Source organism: Nannobrachium achirus (assembly GCF_963921795.1).
Source record: "Nannobrachium achirus genome assembly, chromosome: 5".
In the NCBI taxonomy this organism is placed as follows: Eukaryota; Metazoa; Chordata; class Actinopteri; order Myctophiformes; family Myctophidae; genus Nannobrachium; species Nannobrachium achirus.
The window spans coordinates 32861941-32877627 of NC_137814.1; the positions used below are offsets into that span (position 1 = coordinate 32861941).

Consider the following 15687-nt stretch of genomic DNA (forward strand, 5'->3'; position numbering starts at 1 on the left):
CTGTAGATGTTTAACAATAATTTAACTATTGAGAGCGTAAATGAAACCAAACGGACCATTGGGCAACCATGATTTGATTTAATTTTACACTCAAGAATGAAAGAGTCCATTTGGTTACCAACTCCATTGAGCTGAGGACCGCTGGTGGTCACCAGACCACTAGTTGGAAACACGGAATTAACAGGTTAATGAAACGTTGTTTAAATTAAAGTTGTGTTAATATGGGCTTGTGATCTTTCGTACAGTTGCCATGGCTCAGTTTGGATTTGAGAACGACATTCAAAGCATCATGAAGCTGGACATGCCGATCACCAACGCACCCATGCCCAGGTGGCAGAGAAAGGCCAGCTCTTCAGGCTCAGCCCCGTTGAGTAACAGTAGCAGTCTTACGCCAGGGAAATCTGGTAACAAGTCGCAGAGTATCTCAAAAACGCCTAGCAAAACACCAAACAAAACGCCAAACAAAACCCCAGGTAACTTGCTCACTGTAACTCTGAGAGGGGCTACTGTGACAAATGGAGGGTCCATTTGGTTACATGTGTGCACTGAGTAAATGCATACGTTAAAATTGATTGTACTCACATTTCATGGATGTGATTTTGAACGATTCTTTGTTCCTAGGTAAAAATGTGAAATCTACACCATCCAAAGTAGGGGGGGACCGCTTCATTCCTACCAGAAATGGCAAGCAGATGGATGTGGCAAGCTTCCTACTTACAAAGGAAAATGAGCCTATGGAAACAAACGAATCCACAGCTTTGGCAGTAAGTTGGGTTTTATCCCATTGTGTTTGCTGCTCATATATTTTCAAAGACCGTTTGTTAATAAAGTTATGTGATCTTTGAAGGAAAACCGGAAAGCTTGGTCTGTCGCATTTAATGGCTGCAACATTGAAGACTCTAAGATCTTGCACTTTGGAGGAAAGCCACTGAATGCTCCAGAAGGTAACGTAGTTACAGGTACTCATTCCCTTTTATATGGATATAGAATCAAGAAGCAGGGTTTTATGATTATACTTTCTCCAATTCCACAGGTTATCAGAACAACTTAAAAGTCCTCTACAGTCAAGGTTCGACTCCAGGCTCCTCCAAAAAGACAAGATACATATCTTCGGTTCCTGACAGAATCTTGGATGCTCCTGATCTCAGGAATGATTTCTGTGAGAATTTATCCCTTATGTTCAATAACGTGCATTGTCAGAAACGTACATGGGCAAAAATGCCCCTGAAATTTGTCGGAGGTGGCAAGAATTGCCCTTTTCTATGTTATGCTAATTTAAGTAAATCTCCCAAGATGCAGCAGGCATAATGAGGGGTACATTAATATTAAGATGTACAAACTCTTTGGCCATTCATTATTTACATTATCTGTATTATTTATTTTGCCTGAATTCTTGTAGATCTGAATCTGCTTGACTGGAGCAGTCAAAACATGCTTGCAGTGGCTCTTCACGACAGCGTCTATCTGTGGAATGCTTCTGCGGGAGATATCACGCAACTGATGAAGACGGAGAATCCAGAGGAGTACATCTCATCTGTGTCTTTCACCAAAGAAGGCCACTTCCTAGCTGTTGGCACAAGTGACTGCAAAGTTCACGTGAGTATGCCATACAACAAACACAAATCGTTTAAATTTGTTCAGGATCACATGACAAGATTAATTTGCTGCTCTCCATGTTGCCTTATTTTTCTTGCTTAGTTGTGGGATGTAGCAAATGAGAAGCGTTTACGCACCATGGTCGGCCATTCAGCCAGAGTTGGAACCTTGAGTTGGAATGAGCATGTATTGTCCAGGTAAAATTTAAATGTCTACATATTGAGTTGTGGTTGCCTTACAGTTATTTGGACATGGTGTAAAGGCCTGTCTCCATACTGTCTCCAGCCAACAAACCTTTCCTCAGAGGTCCGGTTAAACTACAAAATGATGTCACTCGCTACTTCTGAAAAGCATTACCCCAAATTTGAGTTTGCAAAGCTGCACATCAAAGTTGGAACTCTCTGAAAAGTTTGGTGGTCGGAGACAGTATGGACAGCCCTTAATGCAAGCAAATGATTCTGCTCTTGAGTGAGCACACAACATTGTTCTTGGTTATTTACTGTAATCTTCCTTGTAGTGGCTCGAGAACAGGACACATTCACCACGATGATGTAAGGGTGGCAAAACATCACATTGTTACATTGAGCGGCCATTCCCAGGAGGTGTGTGGCCTGAAGTGGTCCCCTGATGGGAGATACCTAGCTAGTGGAGGCAATGACAACATGGTGTATGTGTGGCCTGGCGTGGCAGACGGCAACAGCAACGGAGGCCAACCCATCCGCTCCTTTAATCAACACACTGGAGCAGTCAAGGTCAGCAAAAACTTAAAAAAAAATGTTTAACCTTGAATCTAAGCATTTAAGTGATTGCAATTCTTTAAAAACGTTTAAGTAGCTCTATATTCCCATGGTAATAGTCCTGTTCAGGATTTAGAAAAAATGCATCAAGTCGGGATACACTTGATCCAATAAGTAGAGAAGATTCGATGCAGAATCTGATTAGATGAAATTGGTGACCCACCAGAGAATTATTTTAAGTGTACATCTGAATATAGAGACTACTTAAATAATTAAAATGAATTTGAGGAACAAATGCATCTTGTAGCCTACTGCTAGTCTTTTAAATGGCTATCAGTTAAATGAATTTGTGTTGTAATTTCTCCTCCCTTAGGCTTTAGCCTGGTGCCCATGGCAGTCAAACATTCTTGCATCTGGAGGTGGTACCAGTGACAGATGCATCCGCGTCTGGAATGTCAATAGTGGATCCTGCCTCAGTTGTCTTGACACTCAATCGCAGGTAATGGGACACTCCTACTTCAATGCTGCAAGTCTTAACGCAATCTTGAAAGTGAATTTAAAAGGTTTTTATTTGATGGCATATCTGGGACATGGGTAAAAGTCTGCATTTTGGCAATTTATCTCAAAATGACTCCTTGATGAAAGCATGTTTGCTTTGCTGACTAAGCACAATTTACTGAGAGTGTGTCCGTTTAAGTCCTTTTGCAGGCCAACTTGGAGGCTAATGGTTTTCCAACTGCAGATTTCAATGGAAATGTTTTCTTGGTTTTGTTTAAATAAGTTGGAATTTTTGTTGACCAGAAAAACCTTGTCTGCATAAAACATTTAACTGTATCACGAAGCGAGATAACGAGATGAATAAATGGACAGGTGGCTCCCATAATTCCCCATTTCTGTCTGAAACTATTAGTTATTGCGACCGTCAGGTCGCAGTTTAGTATCAAAACCTCCACCGGCCGTCCGTCCGTCGGTCACACGTCACACCTTTGCCCTGCTCATATCTCCGCATCAGTATGACATCACACTGCTGACATCAGTATGACATCACACCATATATGGAGGGATGTGTTGGTTATCTCCATATCTGGAGATTCAACCTTCAACGATTTTGACATCTTGTTACTAATCTGTCGGTAGATAATGCCGGTCTTATATAAGGGTCATTTGTGTATGGTGTGATGTCATACTGATGTCAGCAGTGTGATGTCATACTGATGTCAGCAGCTATGTCTCTATATATGGAGTTATATGTTGTTCGTGTCCAAATATGGGGCTTGTGAGGTCAGACTTGGTGAGATTCGTCGGTTATCTCCATATATGGAGGGATGTGTTGGTTATCTCCATATCTGGAGATTCAACCTTCAACGATTTTGACATCTTGTTACTAATCTGTCGGTAGATAATGCCGGTCTTGTATAAGGGTCATTTGTGTACGGTGTAATGTCATACTGATGTCAGCAGTGTGATGTCATACTGATGTCAGCAGCTATGTCTCTATATATGGAGTTATATGTTGTTCGTGTCCAAATATGGGGCTTGTGAGGTCAGACTTAGTGAGATTCGTCGGTTATCTCCATAATATATGGAGGGATGTGTTGGTTATCTCCATATCTGGTATTGAGATTGATAGGAACTACAGTGTATGCACGCTGTGTGGCTGTTACAGCTATGGCTTTCCTCTAGCTCAGGGGAGTCCAAAGTGCAGCCTGAGGACACATTTTATACAGCCTGCGGCTTCGTTCCTAAATTGTATTATAAACCACCTGCCAGCATGTCAAACAAGAATATTTATTATTTTCTGAGTATAATTCAGGATTCCTTGTTCCATACTGAAGGGATCCAAGAAATGCTATTTTATTGTATATATATTTTTTTACCTTGCATGTCAGGTTACATTTGGTAATGTGAAATAAGGTGGCGTTATTTGAGTTTTGATAAATAAAATTGTTTAAATGCGATGCATACATTATGTACTGTATGTGACTTATGATGCCTCGAGTCTTCGACCGAAGGAGCTAGTCGGCCCTTGGGTGTTTTAATATTTTCTAATGTGGCCCCCTTAGAAGAATGTTTGGACACCCTGAATGATGAATGATGACTCTGCCTTTCAGATATCATCCCTGGTGTTTGCGCCAAATTACAAGGAGCTTGTGTCTGGCCATGGATATGCTCACAACAACGTAGTCATCTGGAAGTACCCATCGTTTTCTAAAGTTGTGGAACTCAATGGTAAGTTATGAACTTAAATTTATTGTCCCAAAACATTTACTGCTTTCTATCGTTTTAGCCATTTTATTTTGATATCAGGGGGTGCATACAAGTAGATAAAATGTCTTGGTGATTTCTTAAATACTATTTACAGTAACACTGCTAGCCCCCATAAGTCACATCTACACGTGAAAGATTGCGGTGCATCTTGGGAATGGTCTTGTGTCTAAAACGACACACATAGAGCCACTTGTATGAAAATCATTAAAATCCCTAAAACGAGGAGAACATTTTAACAAACCTTTTATTTTCTCCATCTCTAATAACAATCAAAAGTATGAATCCTTGTTGTAAAAAAACAAAGTTGTCCTTTAAGAGAATAAGTAAAAAATCAATGTGTAGTTTGACTGGAAGAAACTTGTATCTCTATTTCTTAAAGGCCCGCTGTCAGCCCTGAAATTATTATAGTATGATACAGTAGGTCATGTGGTCTCTCTCCAGTGTGCATACTGAAATAGTCTGAAACTGTCTCAGTGTAATCTGCCCAACAACAGCTGACCAGTACAGTAAGTAGTCATACAGTCAGGCTATACAGACAATTAATTTGATTGGCTTATAATTGCGCATCCCCACAATGACATCATAAAAATATTAACTTGTTTTTTAAGATGGAACTTAAAGTGACAGTAACCCTTTAGGTGACAGGCCCCCTTTAGTAGCTTATCTACCAGCTCGCAATGTATGAAGTTGTGCTGAGCTTGTACATCTGTTTTTGAGAATGAAGTGGTCTGTTTTTAATAGCTTGTCCATTGGAACAAATTTTCTTTTCCCTTTCCTGAACTGTTTTGTGTATACAATGTTTTCACCCAGCAGAGAGACTATTGCAATATCAAATGGGTCAATGGAAACCCACAATGCACTTGTTATGTTGTGGTCTCAGCAGATGTAATTCTCTTTTTAGGCCACGAGGACCGAGTTCTGAACTTGATTCCTAACCCGGACTGCTCTGCTGTTGCTTCTGTCGCTGGGGATGAGACCGTACGCCTCTGGAAGTGCTTTGAGTTGGACCCGATTAGAAAGAAGAACAAGGACAGGGTTACCAAATCTACCACTGGTGTCCTAAATCACCACACCATCAGATAATGGTGAAGATAAAAGTTCAGGTTTAAAGGGATATTTCACTTTCAAACATGTTTGGGGTAATTTAAGAGCACCACCAGACAGTTTAAGTTGTTTGCTTCAGTATTTTGATTTTATTATGAGACGCCCCTTTTCTATATATGATGGATTAATCAAACGCCAACCTTGGCTATCACTTCACACTGGGGGATTTCTATTATCTAAAAATAACAAACATGGCTTGTATTTAGAGGGGCAGTATGAGTCACCAAAACAGTTATGATGGGTTTTTATAGGAAGTGTCTGATAAAATGAATATCTAAATACTGATGCAAGCCAACTGTACAGGCTGCTCACAAAAGCCTGAGTAAGCGTTTAAATGACCCCAAACATGTTTTGAAGTGAAATGTCCCTTAAGGGTTTTATTCAATTGTGTATAGTTTTTAATCTCGCTAAAAATAAAGGGTTTATTTTTTTCTGTTTACATTTTACATTCAGAGCTGCTGTTTCTCATAATTTCAACCAGAAGTGGTTATGACAACTACCGTGTCAGTTTTTGTTTTTATGCAGTCCCAAGGCCTGCCTAATTTGTTAGGAAATTCATTGCACAAATGTTTGTGGATATTAGAACTTGTTGTTTTTGTGATTCTCAGTATGCAATATTAAACTTAAACCAATGCCTCTTGCCATGCAGATGTATCTTCAGCTAGTCCTTACTCCTTAAATGGCCTAAAGTAATGTCAAACTGTTAGCTTTTGTTTCCTAGCAGTTAAATGCCAATCTGTAATTGCAACAATGTCTCGACTACAATAAAGACCCATATATATATACGTACCCTCTGTGTCAAATAACTTGACAGTCATCAGTTGCTAAAACAGAAAAAAAAGAAGCGCTGCAGGGATCAGTTGGCTCTGAAAGACAGGTGCTCTTTGGTGATACAGGTAGGAATATATGAAACAAAAGTTATTTCAAGGAAGTACTGCTAGATTCCCATGGTGCAGAAAGCAGACTTACAGAGAAAGGGACTCCAAGGCACTCCATCAATGGTGAAAAAATGTATAATTTATTTTCTGAGCAAGGCAACAAGTTGACCAACGCGTTTCGACCTTCTAGGTCTTCGTCAGGGTCTCAGGGGTCATCAGTTGCTGTCTTAACACCAGGGACTAGTTTTTAATGGGTGGGCAGAAGCTCTATTGGCATCCCAATTCTAGGTGCAAACTATTAGAAAATGGCTGAGCTACCAGCATGTGAGCGTGGCTATTTTGTGATTAGTATGCAGAGAACACCTCGTAGAACCCTGGCAAGTAAACTGTTGTAGCTTTACAATTATGCTGTATGCACAACTGTTTTATTTGACATTCTTTAAATCAAACTAGCAGAAGCAAGGTGGGAATCTACACTTGGCTAACAACCTTACTGGCATAAGTGGTTTCTTTTCAAATTAAAATGTAATCCACTCTTACCAAAAATTACTGCTTCAAACTGAACTGTCAGGGAGATGAGTGGGTTGAGTACGATAATGATCATTTATCCTATTGAGAAGGTTAATTAAGGTTATGTATGTAGCCTATGGACAACCAATCTAAACATTTAGTTTTGATGGTGTCAAACCTAATATGGCACACTCAAGAAAATAAACCTGGCAATTCACGTCAAAGGTTGCAGGCCTCCAGTCTTTCATTGCAGGCTCCATCTTTTTATCTTGTGTGGATTAATGAAAGCCTTTGAGAATCACCAATTCATTAACATTTCTATTTCTGTATTAATCAACAAAGTCAGTAAGTAAGTAATTCATTAACATTTCTATTTCTGTATTAATCAACAAAGTCAGCAATTTAACTAAAAACATTTTTATTTCAAGATAAATAAGAACTTTTTGACCTTAATCCTGTACAGGTTATTTACAAATGCCAGTCTTTTCAATAAATGTATTACGTTTCCAAGGGTCACAACGCCAAACTCCCGTGTTGATCTTCTGAATACCATCTAACACCAGACTAATTATCTTCAACGTACAGTTAACCACTTGAACAACACCAACGTGTCAATTTGTTAAATCATTTATGCCATACATTAAAAAAACAAGGCATAAATACGTGTATGAAAGAAACAATACTATGTACAGTTCAATGAGGCTCTCTGGACAGTCATTTATCGCTCCTCCTGTGACAACAGGTTAGACTTCCTTCACTTTGCCAAGGACAACTTTGCCATTAGTGCAGTGGCCATTAGTGGAGTGGTGTGCTGACCCATTCTCCAGCTGCTTGCCATTGGGCATCACTTCGACTTGGCGTGGTAAACCATTCTGCTTGGACTTGGGGTCCTCCAAGTGGATAGGAAGGCGGTTTCCCTTTATATAGGCCTGTACCCAGAAGTGAGAGAAGAGGAAGAAAAAGAAGGTTCCATATATCCAGATGAGGTGGATCCAAGCAGGATTTTGGTAGTCGCACTTCTCCATCCAGTAGTACTGGCTGATGTGAAGAGAGACCAGAATAAACTGGGTCTAGGAAGGGAATAGGATAATAGTGTAGAACAGAAATGTTAAGAATAATACATTATGCAATTCAGCTTTGAGCTATGAATGGTACAACGATGCTGCTCATTTCTGCAACTTAAAAATGTATGCAAAAATAGAGAAAAGAGACATACCAGCTGGATTGCGGTCATGTACTTCTTCCACCACAAGTACTTCTGGAATCGAGGTCCCGCAGCAGACAATCCATAGTATGTGTACATTATTACATGGACCATTGCATTCACCATGCAGTGGAAGGTGCCCATTCCCGATGCTGGCGACAGAAGGAAAAACACCCATTTATTAAGAGACCAATTTTCACAGCCTATTCTGGTGATGGGAAATCCCGTTCATTTCGGTGAACAAAACATTTCGTTAACGGCAATGATCCGTTCAAAAGATTCGTTCACCGTTCATAGTGCGATCTCCCCTGTGAAAACCACTATCGCGGGAGCGTTTTCATTACGTCGAGCGTACAGCCGGCCTCCCGTCCTGTGTGCCGGGGGCTATTATTTGGAGGGGAAGGGGGTATGAACGAAAGCGAGGATTTGAACGAATCGTTCACAAGTCTTGCAAATGATTCGATTTTTAGGAACAAATTACTCATGAACGACATCACTAGCCTATTCAGATTCTCCCCTTACACCTACATGTATGTTTGGCTAAGTATTTTACACAGACACACACGATTACAATAATTCAGGACAAAAATGGTGGATTTGAATGATCAGTAAAACGCCCCCAAGAAATGGTTAACCTTTGGGTGGAAAATAAATAAATATAGTAAGTATAACCAGACAATAAAATCAATGTTAACACATTGCAGACTAGAAATCATTGGACCTTTCTAGTTTATGATAACGATGATGTGCAAAATGTTTATGTACTTCTGATAATGAATATACTTCCCATTTCAAGCTGTCACTGCTTTTCACTCTTTGTCAGTGTATCATTTCACACAAAGTCAATACATGAAAATATCCAGCTTACACTATGTTTGTGTTGCATGCCATTATACATAATATTGTGGGAAGCTTACCAGGAGTCAAAGTGATACCCCACCACCAGGTCCAGGGCATAAAGGAGTGGTGGAACACATGGAGAAATGTGATTTGGCTTTGTTTCTTTCTCGCCACAAAAAATACCTAGAATGAGACGTTACAAAGCTCAGGTTACTTTCTATAGTCTATTAAGTATGGAAAATGAATGCAATATATCTTTTGACACAAACAGAAAACATACTTACTGTGTCAAGGAGTTCAATGTATTTTGAAAAATAAAAAATCCAACACACTCGAATCATCTGGGTAAGGAATGACAAAGATCAGTCAGGCAACAATAACTGCTATTCAATGTTTTAAATGAAAGCTTACATTTTAACAAAACTTCAGGTTGATAAAAACAACACACTTTAGATTTTTGGGTCACAATGGACACAGTGAAGGAAATCAATCCTGAGATCCATTATCAAGTTGGTACAGGAAGTGTTAGCTTACCCTTAGAGCAACTGGACTGCTAGAGGTGTCAATAAGGTCACATCTCCAGGTAAAGGTGGTGCCCCATCCAGACAACAAGTACTGATTAGCAAAACACACACACACATTATAATACATACATATCAAAATGTGTGTATGTATGTACACACACACGCACATAATATACATACTGTATATGTAGATAGATAAATATCATACTCACCTCACACACTATGTATGCATTCAGTGCAACCATAGAAAAATTATAGACAATCATGGCCGTGTTGAGACGAAAGGGCTTGCGGTTGGCCATTAGGCGAGGCCCAACATACACAGAAAAAAAAACATAGGCCAACAGGATGGTGGTCATCTCTAGGGGGCTCTGCATTAGAGGATAGTTTTTCACCCTGTCATCTGAAGACAAAGTTAACACACGTCAGTATCTCCGCGGCAAAGGTTACATGAGATCTATAAATGAACAACACAAGAAGCTTAAAGGACAATATTCTTTTTTTACAACAAGGGTTCATATTTTAGATTGTAATTAGAGAAAAGAAAAAGTGAGAGTTCGTTCTATTGTTTTATCACATTTACCGTGCTAAAATGTGGGGCATGCGTACGCATGGGGGTATGCGTACAAGTGGCTAAATATGTATTTTTAGACACAATAAGCCAGCAGTTTCTTTATTGCTATTTACAGTAACACTTCTAAAGGTTGCGTTGTATCTTGGGAATGGGCTTATTCTGTGTAAAATTACATATTTAGCCACTTGTACGCATGCCCCCAACCACTGAAATAAGAATCTCTAAAACAATAGAAAGAAGTAAATGAAATAATTTTAATACTCATCTTTTATATTCTTTTTTACAATCTAAAATATGAACCCTTGTTGTAAAAAACTAAAGTTGTCCTTTAAAGACAATACTCACCAGTTCTTTTCAGGATATAGTCATGCAATTCTAAACCCTTTGATACGACTTCTCGCAGCATGTTGATCCCTGAAATACACCAAAAGACAAACAGTCAGAATCTCAAAGTCGCCCCGGGGGAAGAGGCTGAGCTAACTGGGAGGGTGGTATAGACAGGTGAGTACAGTAACAGAGCGACCTGTCCAGCTGCTTGCACACTGACTGAACAAACATGAGACAGCTGTGCAGGCTCATCAATCGGGTCACACTGACTCCATACACTAGTGGTTTTCAACCAGTGGTCTGGGGACCACCAGTGGTCCTTGAAGGGATTCCAGGTGGTCCCCAGCTAAATGAGCTGAGAGATGGTAACGCCAAAAGGACCCGTAAAGATCTGTAATTCTTGAGTGTGAAATGAAACCAAATGGACCCTTACAGGTGCATTTAGTTTCATGTTACACTCTCAAGAGTTATTGTTAAACATGTGCATTACTTAATTTACAAGAAGTCTACACAATCAGAGCATGTTGAAGAATTGTTATTTTGATCAACGTTTGCCTGTTATCTCTCTTATCTACCAACACCAATACAGCATGGAAGTGTGAACAAAATCATATCCAACAATAACAAAATATTTTAAGTTTTGGGTCCGAGAGGCTAAATCTCATCAAATGGTGGTCGTGGCTCAAATGCTGAATAAATAATGGACCTTGATATATAAAAGGTTGAAAACCACTGCCATACACCAAATAGTTGGTAAACAAATAAATAGGGAAACCTGTAAAGTACAAGTTAAGATTGTGATTTACAAAACTGATATAGTAAGAATTGAGCAATAACTATCACTCACAGTACTTCACTAACAGTTAGTCAAATTATAGTACCAAAGCTGTGCTTGGCTCGTGTAAAAAAATAAATAGAAAAGTATCCTCAGAGTGGTGCCAGCCCAACAATGAGGCACTTTCATTCACTAACAGAGCAAGTTGAACAGGTGAGGCAGAGGGGCAAGCCTATATGGTTAGTCAACCTATATGGCCTGATGTGTCATCATCTCACAAGAATGGAGCCGATAAAACGTTAATCCTCAACAAAAATGATACAAACACAACATAAACACACAAAGTGTGAATGTTTCCTTGACAACCATGATAAGAAAGCTGATACAAAATACACTGGTCTGACCACAATACAGATATGAGAAACATGCCCTACTCTAACCGCAAATTGCAACACTAGATTTTTTTTAATCGGTTGAATCTAGGGTTGCAATACCTCCCATAGGCAGCCAATATAATCAACAGTTTTTTGCTATCTGATTGTGTTAAACGACATCAAACTCACCAATACAGGGGCTGTATGGAAAGCTTGAAGTATCCTCTTTCTATCCGCAAAGTGTTTGTTTCATAAAAACCCAGCGTAGACATGTTATGAGATATGTGTCAATAAATCCGAGCAGACATGTTTTTAAGACTTTTTCTAAGTGTTGAACTTTGGAAGCGTTCGTCTTCTATAATGCCATGTCCCGCTGACTCCTGTATTAGGCTATGTGACATTTAGAACCAGCTGGTACACTGGACTGCTGAGTGACTTCCCACGAGCGCTTCCAAACTCCAGCACTTAGAAAAAATAATCACCTGAACTGAATTTCTTGATAGAAAGTAACTCATAACATGTCTACGGTGGATTTTTATGAAACAAATACTTTGCAGATAGAAAGAGTTTGAAGTCGTTTAATACAATCAAATAGCAAAAAACTGTTTTGATGCATTGGCTGCCTATGGGAGGTATTGCAACCCTAGATTCAACCGATAAAAAAAAATCTAGTGTTGCAATTTGCGGCCATCCCTACTCTGTGAAAAACTCAATGCCCATGTTACAACACTACTGTGGATGGACATCTGGTGGCATCACTGAAACACCCGATGTATCTTTTGCTGTTGCATTAGCAAGGCACTCACCTGCTGAGTTCAAGTCCAAAGCCCTCTTGTAATTCTGATGGCAGTTGAAACACTCACGTAGGCAGCTCACAGTGTGCCAACACGGTACAGTGAAAATTATGGACAGAAATAAATAATGATAGTCCTTAGGCTGTAGTTTCCGGTTGTTCTCAAGTCCTTGTTGAAATCCTTTTCCGAATTATAACCACCAAGAACCTGGAACACACGAGTATGAGAAAGGGAATGTCATGAGAGATGAACAAGTGTAGGAGGCGAGTTATGACCAAGTGTAGGAGGCGAGTTATGACAGCATGGGCTTGGAAGCATTCATATTAAACCCAGAGACACTGCAGACAACGCCTTGCTAGTTTCAGGACCACACCCTATTTCAGCCCTAAGCTCCACCTTCTGATACACACTTTGCTCATAAATATTTAGCATGTTTAACTAGTGGTCATTGAAAGGTTTGGGATCTCATAACTAGTATCAGTGAGTAGCCATGAGGGCCAGACCTTTATTGTGTAAATATCTATCTGGTCAGTTGTTTTCTGCTTTAAATCTGGAAACGTTCAAAAACACAATGTATTATTGTGATTACTGTGGGCATTGCCATTTCATGAGAGGTACTGTAGGTCAAGTCCACATGGAGTTCAAAACAAATACAGAATGGATTTCTCTGGCTTCATTAGAGGTGTATCATACACCTCGTGTATGTGGCATTGCCACCATCCTCCTTCCCTGCGGGTACCAGTAAGGCTCCCTAATCGGGAGATCGGCCTGGAGGTGGCGCTATATGGGAGAGATTCATGTTGATGGGATGAGTGTAGACATACTGTGTACCGATTTGCGTGATTTTAGGGCAAAAATTGTAGGAGCAGTGTCCAAAAATGTGTTTTGCAAGAATCGGCCTCATGGTGGCGCTAGAAGAGGGCCATGTGAGAAATGAGGGGTGGGGTCTCCGCGCCGGCAAGGCGGACGAATAGGTACCGGCCCCGGCTGTCCCGGTCGCTCCTAGCCGGAGTTACGGCATTTTATGTGAGCTCGGGTATCAAACACAAGGCCGTAACACAGAAGTCTGAACAGAATTTAGGCTAAAGGTGAACTCTCATATGGGGCAACATGAGGCAATTTTGAATGTTACCCATCCCTATGCAACATGGGCTGCCCTGGGAACGCCCATGTTGCATAGCTCTCCTGTGGCTCTGGTTCTACCTGTTCCCCAACTGATCAAAGATGGGTGTGTGTCTGTCTGTGGCCCTGACGGGCCTCGGAACTAACTCACTAACCCATACTTTGGAATGAAAGTTGGAACGAAAAGAATTCAGGCACAGGGAGGGAGGAAGTGGCGTGGAGTGACGTGACAAGAGACAGAACGGATTAAAGGACCGGAAACATGTCAGGTGACAAACTACATTCGTAGCACTGAGGATTTTACTCAAGGTTAATATTTACAAATCACAGACATGAAGTAATTGTGCCTGCAATCCCTTTGGAACACATTATGAATGTTGGGAAGAATTATTTAATTACGGTAGTTTTGGCAGCGATCGTCCCGGGTCGTGATAAGATTAGAATTAAATAATCAGTTTGAGTCTCAGAATCCTACTTAAGTCTTCTAAATTCTCTTCTGTACCTATATCATTAATCTGCTGTTTTTGGTGGTCCTCTTTATAGCGATGCAATCACCACAATAGGGCATCGAGAATGGAATCCCCCAGGCACTGGCTGCATCTGCGTTCGTCATCGGCTAATGGCAAATTGGCAATGACATCATTCATACTGTATGTTTCTTTCAAGGAAATTTACAGACAGGAGAATGACAAACGCATTCCATTCCGTTGAGAGGGGATTAGAGGCAGATTGTTATTAAAATATATCATTTAACGGGTTCAGTTGGTTCCATTTGTACACTGTCAGAGTTACAGACCACAGAGTCCCTGGAATCCACTTTGAGAACCACTGTAGACTAGACAAATTTGTGTAAATGCAGCTATCAAAGACATTTCTTGTCACTGATATAGCACATTTAGGATAATTTAATGAGTCCTTGAGCTATGTGGCCTCAGGCATCCAGAGACTACAAGAAGGTGTGGTTCTCAATTGCAGTGTCTTCAGGCCACCAAAACTGATTGAATAAACCAATCTCATTGGCATGTATAAGGGTTTCGGCTATTGAAATTTTTAATGATGAAAGTGAGCCAACATATACAATACAGTAAGCTGTTTCTGCATGGGCAGAATGACACAATAGATACACAATGTGGGTTTCACATATGGTATATCCCAGGAGCACTCCACAGTAAAACCAAGCTGTTTCAAAACAATAATTACTCTCCACTATCATGTACAAGGAAAACTTGTATTCAATTGCAAAACACTACTATTGTATTATACATACTACTTAAGAATAGAAAGGCTTCTGCTGTTTTTCATTAGAGTTGCTGTGTCATGACATTCCAATGGCATGAATGAAAAAGTAGTGGCCATTGTTTCTCCATTCAGTGCTGTCCAGAACGTCACTTGTTTGTCACAGATTACATATTATGCCACAAGACGACGGCTGTTTTGGTGGATCTTGTGACCGTATTCATGTTTGGTTAGCTCTGAGTTTTGCCCAAATGGCAGAATTCACTGCACAGAGACAAAGAGCACAGCTCATTGCTCAACAGCGCTGTGAGAGAATAGAGGGGACCCACGAGACTTGCCATTTGCCCTCAATCAGGTAATTATGAAGTGAAACATGGTAGAGGCCTCTGGAGGAGAAAGTAAGCAAGACAAAGTAGCTGAAAGACTGCAATTAATTAAATAAAGGTGTACATATTTACGTTATTCACCCTGTGATCATTATTGTGACCGAAGGTCGCCATTTAGTATGTGAAATGGCACATCATGTCTCCGTCTGTCTGGACGTGTACACTTTTTTACGGTCAATGGGTTTGCTGCTCTGACATCACTGTGATGTCAGGGGAACCACTAACAGAATGGGTTTGCCGCTCTGACATCACTGTGATGTCAGGGGAACCACACTAACAGAATCCCTTTTATGCCCATATATGGAATTCCCTGATGTCATCAATGTTAAGCCCATATCTAACAGGACTTCATATGGGAATGCCCATATATGGAGGCCACATCGGCCACATACCACACTAACAGAAACCACATGGACAAGACAGATGGCCAAGACAGCC

At 40.3% G+C, this 15687-nt stretch overlaps 2 protein-coding genes across 2 annotated transcripts; one reads left to right on the top strand and one right to left on the bottom strand.

Annotated features, from left to right (window-relative positions):
- Positions 1-250: 250 nt before the first annotated feature.
- On the top strand, positions 251-5684 carry cdc20 (cell division cycle 20 homolog; the record flags this gene model as incomplete). Its single annotated transcript, XM_080725731.1, has 10 exons — positions 251-473; positions 622-764; positions 848-944; positions 1034-1159; positions 1400-1596; positions 1699-1793; positions 2114-2348; positions 2707-2832; positions 4445-4562; positions 5503-5684. The coding sequence occupies 10 exons, from the start codon at positions 251-253 to the stop codon at positions 5682-5684; spliced, it is 1542 nt and encodes a 513-aa protein (XP_080581857.1).
- A 2152-nt stretch (positions 5685-7836) lies between these two features.
- On the bottom strand, positions 7837-10641 carry elovl1a (ELOVL fatty acid elongase 1a; the record flags this gene model as incomplete). Its single annotated transcript, XM_080725732.1, has 7 exons — positions 7837-8163; positions 8310-8449; positions 9215-9320; positions 9422-9478; positions 9672-9752; positions 9874-10064; positions 10581-10641. The coding sequence occupies 7 exons, from the start codon at positions 10639-10641 to the stop codon at positions 7837-7839; spliced, it is 963 nt and encodes a 320-aa protein (XP_080581858.1).
- Positions 10642-15687: the final 5046 nt, after the last annotated feature.